General features: G+C 47.7%; 1 protein-coding gene across 1 annotated transcript; it reads left to right on the forward strand.

Moving 5' to 3' along the window:
* Positions 1-1,161: 1,161 nt before the first annotated feature.
* ace (angiotensin I converting enzyme (peptidyl-dipeptidase A) 1) lies at positions 1,162-15,967 on the forward strand. The gene is made up of 25 exons (XM_047031623.1): positions 1,162-1,696; positions 4,903-5,070; positions 5,324-5,414; positions 6,744-6,887; positions 7,159-7,350; positions 7,645-7,742; positions 7,927-8,096; positions 8,351-8,574; positions 8,744-8,888; positions 9,108-9,206; positions 9,325-9,447; positions 9,656-9,867; positions 10,142-10,278; positions 10,440-10,598; positions 10,722-10,809; positions 11,034-11,177; positions 11,375-11,566; positions 11,954-12,051; positions 12,395-12,564; positions 12,859-13,082; positions 13,371-13,515; positions 13,692-13,790; positions 14,068-14,190; positions 14,300-14,484; positions 15,311-15,967. The coding sequence occupies exons 1-25, from the start codon at positions 1,484-1,486 to the stop codon at positions 15,574-15,576; spliced, it is 3,909 nt and encodes a 1,302-aa protein (XP_046887579.1). The 5' UTR covers positions 1,162-1,483; the 3' UTR covers positions 15,577-15,967.
* The last annotated feature ends 66 nt before the right edge of the window (positions 15,968-16,033 follow it).

Consider the following 16,033-nt stretch of genomic DNA (forward strand, 5'->3'; position numbering starts at 1 on the left):
GGAGGCTAGGAGGCGGAGCAGCAATTGTTTCATCACGTTGAAGTTGAAGAGTGTGGGGTTGTGAAAGCCAGGTGTGGACTGTTACCGCAGTTCATCTACTGAGTAACCTACTCAGTTGTGCTCAAACACGGGAGTCAGATGGCTGAGCGGTTAGGGAATCGGGCTAGTAATCTGAAGGTTGCCAGATTGATTCCCGGCTGTGCAAAATGATGTTGGGTCCTTGGGCAAGGCATTTCACGCTACTTGCCTCGGGGAGAATGTCCCTGTACTTACTGTAAGTGGCTCTGGATAAGAGCGTCTGCTAAATGAATAAATGTAATGTAAATTTAAACACATGCATACCTTAGCTGTGCATAAAGAATTGCACAGCAGAGAGAGAGAGAGAGAGAGAGAGAGAGAGAGAGAGTGAGAGAGAGAGAGAGAGAGAGAGAGAGAGAGAGAGCATGTGGGTGCAGGGGTAGTACCCAAATGCAGGAGAGAGAGGCAGACGGGTTCAAATAAACAAAAGGACAACAACAAGACTAGGACTGGACACACAACAGGAAACTAGAAACACTGCCACACAGGTGGACGCAATAACACAAACGAGCCAACCAAAACAACACAGCAATTACCAAGACAGGTGAAGACAATGACACAGAATACAGGAAAACACCCAGGGCAGGGAGAAACAGCACTTGTCGTACATAAGAATCACATTTTACTCATATTGTGTCTCTGGAACTCCCACCTCATAATCTCTTTCCCCCTCCCCCGTCTCTCATCTCCACATCGCTGGGTTTGCCTCCTCTCTCCCTCTTGCCTCCCTCGTATCTCCCTCTTTGTCCCTGTCTTTTCCTCTCCCTCTAACTCTGTCTCCCCCTCCCCCGACTACTTCTCTCTTTCATTCTTTCCATTCTCTCTCTCTCTCCTCTCTCATCCTGTGGGTTGAGGGGAGGGGGTGTGGAGTGTGGGTGATTGAGGAGCCGCCTGTCAGCAGCGATGGAGTGTAAAAACTGATCTCCTGTCTGACACCACAGTGGCAGCTTCAGGCAGCGCAAAGGGGCAGCTCTTGTGATTCTGATCATTACCAACGCTGACCAACCAGGAAGCCTTGAGGGGAAAGGAAGAAGGGGGGGGTGTGGAGAAAGAGAGACTGAGAAGGAGAGAGAGAGGGGCAAATGAGCAGGTTAAACAAGAAGGAGGAAGTGAGTGAGAGAGAGAGAGAGAGATAGTGTCAGTGCCGCACTGTAAAGTGGCGAGGGGACGTCTGCAGAGAAGTGTGGGCTGGGTTCAGCTGGTATTTAAGAAGGGAACTTAGCTGAGGCTGCACAGCCTTTGACAAACAGGCAGAGGCAACTTGGATAAAAGCAACACTCAGGAAAGGTGCACACTTGCAGCAGCAACAAGTGGATCAGAAGCCTGCGCTCCTCTCTGACACTGCTTTTCCAGCACTGCCTCCAGGCTTTTCTCCCCAGGTTGTGGAGACTGCAGCTGGGCCAGAATGCTGTGGGCAGCAGTGCTACTGCTGCCAGTCCTGGGACTCTCTGATGGCCTGCCATCAGAGTGGATGCCAGGAGACTACGCGCCAACAGAGGGGGAAGCCCAACGGTTTGTCAACGACTACAACAGCACAGCAGAGCAAGTCTTCTTCCTCAGCACCAGTGCTAGCTGGACCTACAACACTAACTTGACGGACCACAATTCCCAGCTGCAGGTAGTGTACTGTTAACATTTACTTATAGATAAAATATGTAAGCCATTTTTTTGCTTTATCAAAAACCTTAAAAAGAACCTTGTGTGGTGTTTACGATTTGCCGGACCGCTCTCTTGTATCACGACTGCACCCACAGAGGGATGTCTGTTGGGCGAAGCCCTGCATGACTTAGGGGACTTTAGGATCACGCCTATTCATGGTCGTCCAGAATGACATGCCTCGTTACCACACTGCTGGGCCAACTCTGCATGTGCGTTTCTGGTGCCTTGAAAAGCAATTCGAACACATGTGGCTCGGGCGTCTTTGAGTCTTTGAAACGAGTTCCAAGGGAGGTTGGCAGAGTTTTGGGGCTGTGAGCAGGGGGAATCAGCCAGTGTTTAATCAGATGTTTGGTAGTTCTAATGCCTGGTTCTATTTGTTTTCTGTTGGGCTATAAGGACAGGGTCTTTTCAGGTCCCCGTAAACCTTGCTTGCCACAAGGCTTCCATAAGACTTTGTCTTAGTTGAAGCTGTAGACATTTTTGAGGAGTTTGAGGATCTTTCCGCCAGAAAAGGCATTAGCTTACTGTCTCCAGATGGTTCTACTTTTACCATTTCCTCTCTCTGTATGCTAGAGGGCCATTTGCATTTCCACACACAGGGAGAGGTGATGCAGGCTGGAAAACAGAGAGAATACCAGAATCCAGACAGTTGGTGGGATCAGTGAAAATGTGCATTTTTCCAGCACCGAGAAAAGAGATTTAGGAAGACAAACGCACACTCTCATGCACATGCATGGGCACAAACCCATCCACCCACCCGCCCATCCATCCATCCAAACCACCTACACACACACACACACACACACACACACACACACACACACACACACATAGGATGAACACATACACAGTGTCAAGCATCGACCGCCTTTGTCTAGTTTATTTTGCCTTCCCTTGTCAGGCAGCTGTCTCAACAGGGTTTTTACAACACCACCAGCCCAGCTTAGAGCTGGACTGCGGCACATGTCCAACACAACAGGTGTACGCTCTCCCCTGCCTCGCTCGGGTCACAGGGGTCATTCCACACAATGCCTGCCTCTCCCAGGAAGCACCCGGGACGTGAGGTGCAAGAAAAGCAAGCTTGGGTCCGACCTGTGAGCTGCCAGTTATGAACGCTATTATTCTGGACACTTCAAAGATAGGATCAAAGGGAATCAGGGGCTTTGAGCTTGATGGGGTTTGGCAGCCAGAGAGCAGCTTGTTCGCTGTGTTCAGCTCAGCCCTGGCACTGGATTAGCCAGGCTGACACTGGAGTGTGCTGGGATGTACACGACTGTCCACTCCTGCAAACGTGGTCCTTCTGGAAATCCCTAGGTGGAGCCATTCCCTGACATTGAGCTTAGTTTTTCTTCTAGTGGAAGTGAAATTCATTGTAGAATTTTGGAAAAGGAAAACTACTCTGGCACAGAGAAACAAGCAGGCATGTATGTTGGTGAGCATGACTAGTTTGTTGGCCACACAAACACACACCAACACACATACCTGCACGCGCACACACACACACGAACATGCACGCACTCACTCCTCGCTGCTTCAGAGGTGGTAGATCATTTCATCTCAGTGCAAATGAGAAACGAAAACAGGATCAAACGGCAGGAGGCCTGGTCTTAGGGTTTATAATCAGCTTGTCAGAACGGGAGACCTAAAGCAGCCGCAGTGATTGTGGACGACCCTCGGCCCTTTGACACACTGCTGGAATATCAACCAAGCCCTTTGTAACTGGCACTGCCCGTCTAAAACCATCGAGGGTTTGCTCTTTAGGAAGCTGCCTTGGTTCAGCTCACACTTTACAAAAACTGAGCTCCTCAAACTCAAAGAAGTTTCTTCTCTGCCTTTTTATTCAGTAGTTGTTCTGAAGTGAACGTTACACTCTTAAAGAAAATAATTTTTGGAAATTCCCTTTTAGAGGGAACAACGGAGTTGGGCCAGATGTGACCATACACACACACAGAGACTTTGAGAGGAGTACATTATACAGTATGAGAGAAAAAAGAAAATGTATGTAGGTTTTTATTGCTGCAGAATGTGTAAAGAAAAGAAGTATCTATAAACCATAACAGAATGGGGAAAGAACAAATATGAAGTGTCTATAAACCATAACGACTTTATAATGTAATTTAATGTTTTACAGCCTGGAAGGGAACAGAGAGCAAGAAAGGTAGAACAAAAGAGACGGAACATGAAAGAGAGGGAGACAGAGAGGAGTAGACAGAGAGATTGAGTTGATGCATTACACTGTGTCCGGTTCACTGTGGGTTAATCAGTAGGAGATAGATGGACCATTCTATCAGTTCTGGGGCAAATGTCAGTGATTTGACAGAGATGTTATGATGCACTATGGTTCAAAAGACACTGCTAGTTTGTGAGTGAGTAATGTGTTATGTGAAATCATTTGTTGCACAATACTGGATCTGACATGCAATATGGACCTCAGCAGGACTAAAATGGCTGTGGTTTTGGTCCCACACCTGGACCAGTGAATATGCACATGACTCGTGATGCAGGGGGGTGATTGTGGTTTCTGCTACAGCAGTCATCCAGACATGAATTCCTGACAGCCTTTTAACATCTTGTCAGCTGACTGGTGCTGCAAACCAAGGTTTATTTGGTCATCATGATGAGAACTCAAACTGTCACACCTGGTATACTGTGTCGCTGTCGGTGCTATAATGATAAAAGAACAGGTTCAATGTAGCATGGCCTTGTCTCAGAGAACTCTTCAATCCATCACTATCACACAGAACAGCAGTCATTAGACCACAGTCTACACATTGACCTTCCCTGTAACAATAGTGGCTGTGTCGGCAGGTGCCGTGAAGGCTTCTGGGAGGACATTGTAAGTGCCATTAACATTGACCTCACTCTAACTGAGGTTGTTATTTCCTGACCCAGCCTTGCTCCTCTCTGTGACACTTCGAAAGCCCTCCAGAGCAGAAAGGCATGGCCTTTCAGCAACAGTCAAGATCAAATAGTAAATCCAATTAAAAGATTTTTTAATTTAAGATTAGATTCATAAAATAGTTTGATGTATTTCGTTTCCAAACAAGTTTGGGGTAAACCCAGTGTACTTTCTCAGCAGCTTGAGTTTTGAGGGGATGATTCACCTTGATTATCCCGAAGACATCGACACGCTGATTACTAGGCTGGGATTGGTTGTGTCTGCAGGTGGCTGCATCTCTGGAGGAGCAGGCCTTCACAGAAGCCTGGGGGAAGAAGGCCAAACAAGTCTTCCCTGACGCGACCCTCAATGGCTTCGCTCCCGAGTTGCAGAAGCTCATTAAGAAAATCAACGAGCTGGGAGCTGCCAATCTCCCCACCACTGAAAGAGAGGAGGTCAGTGTCTTCATATGTGCGAAAGCTGAATCATAAGATTAATTATATCAGTGTTGTAATGGGCGGAACTGTTTCCTGTATCTGGGGATGACATTAACTTTGCATCAGATTTGAGATGAAGGGGATGATTCTTAACTGCTGCTACTTCTGCATTGTTTCACTGATATGATGTTAGATCATATTTCTTAAGTAGACTATAACAGTTTTTGTTTCAGTTTGAAGTTAATGTTCTTTTTCCCCAACGATTTCCCAGTACAACACCATTCTCAGCACCATGGACAAAATATATTCTACAGCCAAAGTGTGCCCCACACCTGGAGAACCTTGCTGGAATCTTGAGCCAGGTACGCGTTGATTAAATACAATGTTACTAAACCACATAGCGATCCCTTAAACATACAACTGAACACTTCTTCTTCACGTCTAGAATTAAAGGTGTTAGCAAATTGAGTCGAAAAGGGAAATTCCTTCACTCAATATCAATATCAGCATCTGTGAACTTTAACAGTAATTTAAAGGCTTTTAGGCCATCACATTTTCACATATGGATTGTCTATTTTATACTACTTTTATACTCGGACAAAGTTCTAGTCTAACAAAGAGAAGTAGGCAGAGATCGAAAGGAGGAATACTCCAACAGAATAACAAGAGAAGCGGTGCAGAGGGAGTGATTGTATCGACTTGAGGAAAAGAAACAGGAAGAGGACAATTAGTCTGAGCTGGATGAAGCTCGTTAGGATGGTGGGTAAAAAGGCTACACAAACAGCATGATGGAAGTCCGCTACTCAGGGCACTCTAAAACACATCGACTTCATTTATCTTTCTCAATAATCGAAGTGTTTCAACAACAGGTCTGTGTCTCAACATGCTGCTGTAGCCAAACACTAATGGAAAACTCACAATGCCAAAATACACACCTTAATGTGTTGTGTTTGCAGTGTTCTCATAAACTACTGTAAAACCCACAATCAGGATTCAGTAGAGTTGTTGTCACAGTGAAATACATACAATGTACTGAAAATAAATGTCAAAGGTTCCTTAAGCAAAGGCATGCAAGACTAAACCAACACTCCTACAAGCACAGACAAATTATAACCTGGCTACCACCAGGACAACCTACAGTTTAACGTGAGTTAAGATCAACAAAACTGAACATTGGGTAAAAGTCAGAAAGTAGCTGCCCCCCCCCCCCCACACACACACACACACCCTCCCAAAACACACACACGCACACGCCTACACCACCTTTATTATCATAACAGACGGAAACCCTTGGGGGTTGGCCACACCAAGGGGTCATCTCCTTTTTCCACACAGCTCACTAGCCCACTTTGTTCCACGGCCTTCAATTTCCCCTTCTCATCACACTCCCTTTGTGTGTCTGGCCTTTAAACAGAGATGTTGTTTTAGGGAAGCTTTAGTCTCCCGTCACCATAACTCAGGGCAAATCTCGGTGCTAACGTGTGTGCTACGCTCCTCTGTCTCTGAGGAATAGTGTCACACAAGTCATGTAAACATTCAAAACCTCAGACGTGTTTACGTAGCACACTGTGCATCTGCGGTCAGTGCCATTGGTAGCACTTGCTAGCCACCCACGTGGAGTGTTTTTAAAGCAGAACTAGTTTATGTGAGCATTGTTAAGATTCCCCCTCTACCTGTTTCTCTTCCCCCAGAGGTATCCCAAATCATGGCCACCTCTCGAAGCTACAAGCGGCTGCTGTACGCGTGGGAGGGCTGGCACAATGCCTCGGGGGTGCCCCTCAGGCAGCACTACCCCAGGTTTGTGGAGCTCAGCAACAAGGCTTCCCTCGCTGACGGTAAGATCTCACACCATGTTGATCTTTAACCCACGGGATAACTGTCGAGCATGCTGCTAACATTAGCTGAAAGCTAGCTTTGATTTGAGGTTGGACGTTGTGATTGGATACGATGACACGTTTCGAAGGGACATCTGTGGTTAGAATGAGAACGAGGTTATACTGTGTGTGTGAGAGAAAGAGTAATGAAAAGGAAAGAGGGAGAAAAGAAGAATAGATGATGGATGGATGAAAGGTCATCATTTAGGACTGTCGTCTGCTTCATGTGTAGGCCATGCTGACACTGGGGCGTACTGGCGCTCGTGGTACGAGTCGGCCACCTTCGAGAACGATCTGGAACAGATCTACAAAACCATCCAGCCACTTTACAACAACCTGCACGCCTTCGTACGCAGGAAGCTGTACAATCACTACGGCCCCAAGTACATCAACCTCAAAGGACCAATCCCAGCTCACTTGTTAGGTACAGCATCTTCTCACTATCTCTCCTGTCTCGAGCAGAGATGAGATCTGTGTTCCTTAAAACTCTTAGTCCAAGATAAATATTGATCAAACAAATCTTGTTTTAATCTAAAATGGAAAATGTAGAGGATATTAACCCGAAAATTAGCAAAACATTTTTTGTTTGCTCATTTTCTCATGCTGCTAATTGAGTTCACAGGCTAGCATCCTTTACAGCTGTGTGCAGTCAGTGTGTAAGTAAGTGAGGGGAAACAGAGATTCACCGACTTTATATGGCCTTCCACCTTTCCTTCAGGTAACATGTGGTCTCAAACCTGGAACAACATCTATGACATGATGATCCCCTTCCCTGGCAAACCCAATGTGGACGTGACGGACGAGATGTTGAAACAAGTACGTGTGTTAAAGTGAAGACTGTTATTGTGTGCGTGCGCTGTATCGTTTGTATTTCACAGTAAAAACTGGATGTGTCCAAGACCGATTTCCATCGGGACGATCAAATCCATCTACACATTCTAATGTTATTTTATCTGTCCTCTCTCTACTTGTCTCTGTCTTCTCTGTCTGTCTCTGTCAGGGCTATAATTCCACTCACATGTTTCGTGTGGCTGAGGAGTTCTTCACATCTCTGGGCCTGATCGAGATGCCTGACAAGTTCTGGGAAAAGTCCATGTTGGAGAAGCCTGAAGGTCGAGAGGTTGTGTGTCACGCCTCCGCCTGGGACTTCTACAACCGAGAGGACTTCAGGTCAGCTTACAGATCCTTTTTTTTTTGGCGTGGCAAAAGAGACTCTTTCAACGTAACTGCATCTTTAGCAGAGAAGTGAGCAAGGAACATGAATGAGCATACCTGTGTTAAAAAAGAAAGAAAAAAAAGATCAATATTATCATGAATCTATAGCAAATCATTTATTCAAATGAGCAGATAAACAGTGCCATATTGTATAAAGACCCCCCCCCACACACTCACACACCCCCTTCCCCCCCCCCCCCGCCCTTCAGGATCAAACAGTGCACCACGGTGACCATGGAGCAGCTCTTCACTGTGCACCACGAGATGGGTCATGTGGAGTACTACCTGCAGTACAAGGACCTGCCCGTCAGCTTCCGCCGAGGGGCCAACCCTGGCTTCCATGAGGCCATAGGGGACGTGCTGTCCCTCTCCGTCTCCACCCCCAAGCACCTCAACACCATCGGCCTGCTGCCAACGCTGGTGAACGATGAAGGTACAATTACTACACCCAGAATCTATATATATAATATGCTGCTATATACAGTACATATTACTATATCCCACAGGGACTGTGACCCTGGAAGTTCAGACTGTAAGGAAATACAGTTTGGTGTTGCTTAAAAAGTGTGTGTGTGTGTGTACATCTGTGTGTGTGTGTGCAGAGAGTGACATCAACTACCTGCTGAAGATGGCGTTGGAAAAGATGGCCTTCCTCCCCTTCGGCTATCTGATTGACCAGTGGAGGTGGGGGGTGTTCAGTGGCCGAACCCCCCCAGAGCGCTACAACGCTGAGTGGTGGAACCTCAGGTCAGTGCCATGTATTTCGAACCACATGCTTGGCTGAACGAGGGAAAGGAAATCATCTCCTTTTACACGAGTTGAAGCCGTTATGTGTAAATGACCTTCTAAGTAGGCATAATAATCGAAATGTCCTTTAGATTAGCATTGCTCTGTTGATACTGACACCGTTGCTGACTGCTTTAGAGGTGTGGGAGAATGACTGGGGTTTTTTTTTTTTTTTTTAAGAACAAAATACCAGGGGATCTGCCCTCCAACGAGACGCACAGAGGAACACTTTGACGCTGGGGCGAAATACCACATTCCTGGAAACACTCCATACATCAGGTACTGGAGGACCCGGTTTAAGCCCACTTGCACACATACACACACGCACACAAACACACACATAGATTGGGTTACTGTAATGTCATTGACATTGACTAACTTGGCTTCACCCTTGCAGGTATTTTGTGAGTTTCATCCTGCAGTTCCAGTTCCATGAGAAGCTGTGTCAGGCCGCAAACCACACGGGGCCCCTGCATACATGTGACATCTACAGGTCCAAAGAGGCAGGAGCCATCTTAGCGTGAGTAATCTGAAGATGGCCTGCTCTCTATTCGACTAAGGGCCAACCTAAATTTTCATTTCCGACTGTAATGGAGGTTTACTCAGACGATGTGTCATGACGTTTTCTTTTTCTTTTTCTATGGATTCAAACATCTTTGGAAGGAAACCCTCCAAAGATGTTGGAGCTGAGTGATCAGAGACCAGGTGTTTTCTTTCCCCTATCCCAGGAAGGTGCTTCAGTCTGGGTCTTCCAAACCCTGGGAGGAAGTTCTAGAAGATGCTCTCGGAACACGGAAGATGGATGCCAGTTCGCTCATGAAATACTTTGAGCCAATCACCATCTGGCTGGAGGAGCAGAACCAGGCCCAGAACGAGACCCTGGGTTGGCCTGACTTCAACTGGGTCCCGCCCATGCCAGAGGGCTACCCCGAGGATATTGGTGAGAGATGAGTGATCTCATCATTTCAGTTGTTTACAGTATATGACTCCTGTGTTTCCCACAGAATGAATTCACCTCTTTAAAATTGAAAGTTCAATTTATTTTAATGGATAAAAAAAACGGAGCCAAAAAGTCAAGGTTTGGACATTCAGGTTGTAGTGAGAGAGAGAACGCAAGCGGGGCAAGCAGGGTCTGAGCGAGCAGCTCTCCAAACAAATCACCGTACCAAGCCCTGACTGCATTGCCTTGCCTGAGCCCGAACATGTGTTTCCAGATAAAATAGCTGATGAGGTGCAGGCCAAGGCCTTCCTGGCAGAGTACAACAGCACAGCAGAGGTGGTGTGGAACGACTATACTGAGGCCTCGTGGACCTACAACACTGACATCACTGAAGCAAACAAGCAGAACATGGTGAGACTTGATCTCTCTCTCTCTCTCTCTCTCTCTCTCTCTCTCTCTCTCTCTCTCTCTCTCTCTCTCTCTCTCTCTCTCCCTCTGTCTCTCTTTTCTTCTGACTCAACGCACACTCACTTCTTCAAAATGGTGTGTGTACTATACGGCTTTGTCTCCAGCTTCAGAAAAACCTGGACATGTCCAACCACACACTGACCTATGGGATGAAGGCCCGCAATTACGACACCACAGACTTCCAGGACGCCTCCGTCAAGCGAATCCTAAACAAGCTGAGTGACATTGAGAGGGCGGGACTTCCTGATCATGAACTGATAGAGGTGAGAGGGTTTCGAAATGCATCTGGGACGCGGCAGCTTCAGTGTTCGGACTGGAAGCTCACCAGAATAGATGTCATGGATTGTCTCCACCATAATAGCGCTTTTTTCAACTTCTTCTTCTAGTACAACAATCTGCTGGCCAACATGGAAACTAAGTACAGCGTGGCTAAAGTGTGTCGAGAAAACGGGACCTGCCACCCTCTCGACCCAGGTGAGAGTCTGTCTGGCAATGCCTTAGCTTGCCCCATGCATGACGTCAGTTAGAGCATCCAGCTGGATGAGGCTCCACATGGCTCTGGTGTTCACCGAGTGGGAGGCCAAAGGAGAACACATCCAATGCTTTTCTTGGCCTCTCGAACCATGCAGTGCAGCCGTTGCTTCCCCCCCCGAGGCTTGAGAGAAGCTGTAATAAACAAGGGCGTGTCTTGGTTCCAGACCTCCAGAAGATCATGGCAGAGTCCAGGGACTACAAGGAGCTGCTGTTTGCCTGGCAGGGCTGGAGGAATGCCTCGGGCCGGGCCCTGCGCCAGGACTACCAGAGATACGTGGAGCTGGCCAACAAAGCCGCCACACTCAACGGTACGACATTTCAAAATAAAAGCCCCGGTACCCACAGATGTGGGTCGGGCCGGTCGTTGGTAAGGATCGATTGCTCTGGATTCCATGAGATTGTCCGAACCGCTGGGACCCAAAGAAGCATACTGGCGTTCATGTTGGATTGGGTTAATCGTACCGTCCAAACGTCCCCTCTCATCTCAGCGACCGTGTGTTTTCAGGTCACTCTGACAACGGAGCCTTCTGGCGCTCCCTGTACGAGACGCCCACGTTCGAGCAGGACCTGGAGCGCCTGTGGAAGGAACTGGAACCCCTCTACCTCAACGTGCACGCCTACGTGCGCCGATCCCTCTACAAGAAGTACGGAGCCAATCACATCAACCTAAAGGGCCCCATCCCTGCTCACCTGCTAGGTAAGGGGGCCACCCAGGACTGGACCTGTCCAAAACGACTCGTAGCGTCCCACGCTCCACACACTGTGCGTACAGTAAGGTCAGCGGGGTGTAAACTCATCTGTAGGTCTGCCAAAACGCACTACATTAGAACATTGGGGATAAGATGGCTGAGTGGAGGGAGGGAGTCGGACTGTTAATCAGAAGGTTGTTGGTTCAATTCCCGGCTGTGCCAAATTACATTGTGTCCTTGGACAAGGCACTTCACCCTACTTGCCTCGGGGGAACTGTCCCTATACTTACTGTAAGTCGCTCTGGATAAGAGTGTATGCTAAATGACTAAATGTAATTGGAACATTCCCAATGCTTGATGGGATGACTGTGTGTTTGTGGTCCTGGCCTTGCTAGGGAACATGTGGGCTCAGACTTGGTCTGGAATCATGGACTTGGCCATCCCGTACCCCGACGCTACGCAGGTGGACGCCACGCCAGCCATGGTGAAACAGGTAAACACACACCTCAAGCAGTTACGCTGTGCTACAGCCATGTCCCTTTATGGAAACACACACACACAACATACAGAGACACACACACACTCACAAATACAGACACACACACCCACACACAGACCCAGGTTTCCCAGATACGTTAAGAAGCTCTTAACGCTAAAAGCTTCTTAGGAACGTTCTAAGAGCGTTCTAAGAGCGTTCTACAGCGCTCTTAGAACGTTCCTAAGACGATCTTAGTGTTAAGAGTTTCTTAACGAATCTGGGAAACCCGGCCAAGGACATACAGAAACACAATCTTTAAGGTTGACTCTCAGACAGTGTTTGGACTGCCTCTTCACAGGGCTGGAATGCAACCAGGATGTTCCAGGAGTCCGACAACTTCTTCCAGTCCCTGGGCCTGATACCGATGCCTCCAGAGTTCTGGAACAAGTCCATGTTGGAGAAGCCTGAAGGTCGAGAGGTTGTGTGCCACGCCTCCGCCTGGGACTTCTACAACCGCAAAGACTTCAGGTCAGCTCGGAGAGAATCTCACAATGCATGCAAAGCAAATGAAAATAGATAAACAAGTTGGTAGCTGTGGCACATTAGCAAAATGATACTTGTAGTTCAAGTTGTACACCAGCTGACCTGTCCTGAAGGTTACAAACGGACCGCACGGCTCCGAAGTTCAAATCCCGGCCAGCTCCGCCCAGCCTCAGGAGCAGCTCCTTATCCAACTGTTTCCAACCTTTGTTTACATTCTTCAACATATCAACACATCCACCCTTCCTGTCCGTCATAATGCTCCCCCTGGTACCCCTGCAGGATCAAACAGTGCACCGTGGTGACCATGGATGACCTCATCACCGTGCACCACGAGATGGGCCATGTGCAGTACTTCCTGCAGTACAAGGACCAGCCCATCTCGTTCCGCGACGGGGCCAACCCGGGTTTCCACGAGGCCATTGGCGATGTGCTGGCCCTGTCGGTGGCTACGCCCAAACACCTGCAGAGCATCGGCCTGTTGGACAAGGTGGAGAGCAACCATGGTAGGGTCAGACTGCTGGGGAAACTAAATGGAATCATTTCTCATTTCTTCTTAGAACTATATACTTCCTTGAATTTCAGCTGTATTCACAAAATACACTCTTTGCACGTTGGCTTTGGATTAAGCCTCTTCTGTAAATGATTCAGGTGAATACCAGCATGTGTATGTTGTGCCGATGAGATTATATTTCCTTTTATGGTCTATGTACCGTACAGTTGTTCTGTTAACGTAATGCTGTTCAGGATTACAACTCCCTTACCTCTGCTACCGAACACGTCGATCTCCACAGAGAGTGACATCAACTTCCTGATGAGCATCGCTTTAGACAAGATCGCCTTCCTGCCCTTCGGCTACCTGATGGACCAGTGGAGATGGAAGGTGTTTGATGGACGCATCCCGGAGACCGAGTACAACAAGGAATGGTGGAACCTCAGGTACGTGCGCCTTTAGAATGCACACAAACATACATCTATACAAACATGAGATGGAACAATGAGTAAACATCCCAATTTAACGGTAAAGTGAGAATAGGGAATGAATTGATTCATTGTGTGAGTGAAAGAGGCCAAATGTATGATTTGAATGCCTCACGTCTGTGTGTCCCTTCCAGAATGAAGTACCAGGGCTTGTGTCCGCCTGTGGCCCGTACAGAGATGGACTTTGACCCCGGTGCAAAGTTCCACATCCCAGCTAACGTGCCCTATGTCAGGTAGAGTACTCACTGATCACACCCTTACAGCACTACTACTCAGCCATGGATGGGATGTTGGGGGAAAATACTGAGTCTAATACACAAACAGAGACAAAAATGTTTTTTTGCTATTCTTTTTGAAATGTTTTAGGGGTCAGTGTTCATCTAACACAATTTACAATAAAATGGCTTGTCAGTGGACTCTTCTGAATGCTTCACTCCTTGGATTACAGCAAATCTGTGCCTGTGAGAATGGTGTTTATTCATCCAGTGTGTGCATATGTTCTACCATCAGATACTTTGTGAGCTTCATCATCCAGTTCCAGTTTCACCAGGCCCTGTGCAATGCAGCCAAGCACGTGGGGCCCCTCCACACCTGTGACATCTACAAGTCTAAAGAGGCCGGGAAGCTGCTGGGGTCAGTAGGCCACCTCCCAACACTCCACACTGAGTTTACTCGTTTCAAGGTCCAGAAGAGTATTTGCCCTCTGCCCTCTGCCTAACCCTGTGACCCCTGCTGTCTACAGTGATGTGATGAAGCTGGGCTTCAGTGAACCCTGGCCGGAAGCCATGGCCATGATCACAGGGCAGCCCCACATGTCCGCCCTGCCGCTGGTGGAGTACTTCAAACCTCTCACAGACTGGCTGGAGGCGGAGAACAACAAGAACGGCGAGGTCCGGGGCTGGCCCGAGTACGACTGGAAACCACCCAGTAAGTGCACACGAGGGCTCAGGGATGTGGGGCGTTAGTCCAGGGGCCAGTTGCATAAAAATAGACCTAGTCTTAGAATTAAGACTACGCATCCAGTGCGTAGAAACTCCGGGGGGGGGGGGGGGGATTACTCGCCGGGAATCGGGCGAGTAATCTGAAGGTTGCCAGATCGATTCCCAGCCGTGCCAAATGACATTGTGTCCTTGGGCAAGGCACTTCACGCTACTTGCCTCGGGGGGAATGTCCCTGTACTTACTGTAAGTCGCTCTGGATAAGAGCGTCTGCTAAATGACTAAATGTAAATGCGATGAACCACAGAAGACACACAAGAACATAGTGAGAGCTTTCAGTTGAACCATTGATTTGGGGAATTCCTGGTCTGCAACAGCTTACAAGGAAATCAATCTAGCCCTGTTCCTCAGTCCCTGATGAACTGCTGGTGAAAGGATGTGTTGGAGATTAGATATACAGCCAGAAGCCAACAGTCAGACCAGACAGAAACACTATACCTGGGACAAACAATGGAGATAGACACTCAGGGTGTGAGGGGGGGGCAGAGGAAGAGAATACGATGGAAAGAATGAGGCCAGCAGAAAGGGGAGGCCATGAAAGCATGAGCCTCAGTGAAGTTGTCTTGCTCTGAACTTCTGTATCCACACAGGGTTTGACCATGAGACTATAACACAAATGTACACACAGAGCATTTACAGTGTTGCTTTCAAATTGCAAGACATTGATTTGTTTTGGCCTGGTTGCATTTACTGTATGGAAACAGGATCCATCTTGCTCACTGTGTGTTTGTGTGTGTGTTTGTGTGTTTCAAAAGCTGATACGGCCATCGCTCCCCCGACTGCGCCCCCCACCCCCGGCCCCAGCTCCACCCCCGGCCCACAGGAAGGGAAGGTGGACTTCCTGGGGATGAGCCTGGACAGCGCGGCGGCTGCGGCAGGGCAGTGGGTCCTCCTGGTCCTGGGCCTGGTTCTCCTGGTGGCCACCATCTTCATTGGCTACAAATACAGGAAGTCAACAGGAGTCAAGAGGACCTGTGACTCTGACAGATGTTCCTCTAAGATGGAGCTTAACCAGAAATAAGATGGTTGCTTTAGTTAGCAGCTAACTGGCTAAAGCCACACTAACTGTAGCTACTGTATTACAAGACCTTGGATCTTGTGCAACATCAGTGTTTGTATGTGTGCTACTGTATGGCGTTTTGATTTGATCGGTTTCAGTTGTCTTTCTGTCTGCTTTCCTCCATGTGTCAGATGTTTTGTATATTTATTGTATAAATTGAAAGTCAAAATTATTTTCAGTATGCAAAAAAAAACAAGCAAACTGTTTTGTAATTTATTTGTGATACTTGAACACTGGGACTAAGAATTGTTCAAATGAATGTCTGTAAAGTATCAATTGTGTATGCATCTTTGAAATATTTGATTGGATCAGTGAATACATTGCCTTCGTATAATAAAGACAGAGAAATGTGTTTTTTTGTCACGCTGTATTGACAAGTGCTATCAGGGGTTGGGCTCGATTAGACGCAACGCACGAA

Source organism: Hypomesus transpacificus, chromosome 13, assembly GCF_021917145.1.
Source record: "Hypomesus transpacificus isolate Combined female chromosome 13, fHypTra1, whole genome shotgun sequence".
NCBI classification, from domain to species: Eukaryota; Metazoa; Chordata; class Actinopteri; order Osmeriformes; family Osmeridae; genus Hypomesus; species Hypomesus transpacificus.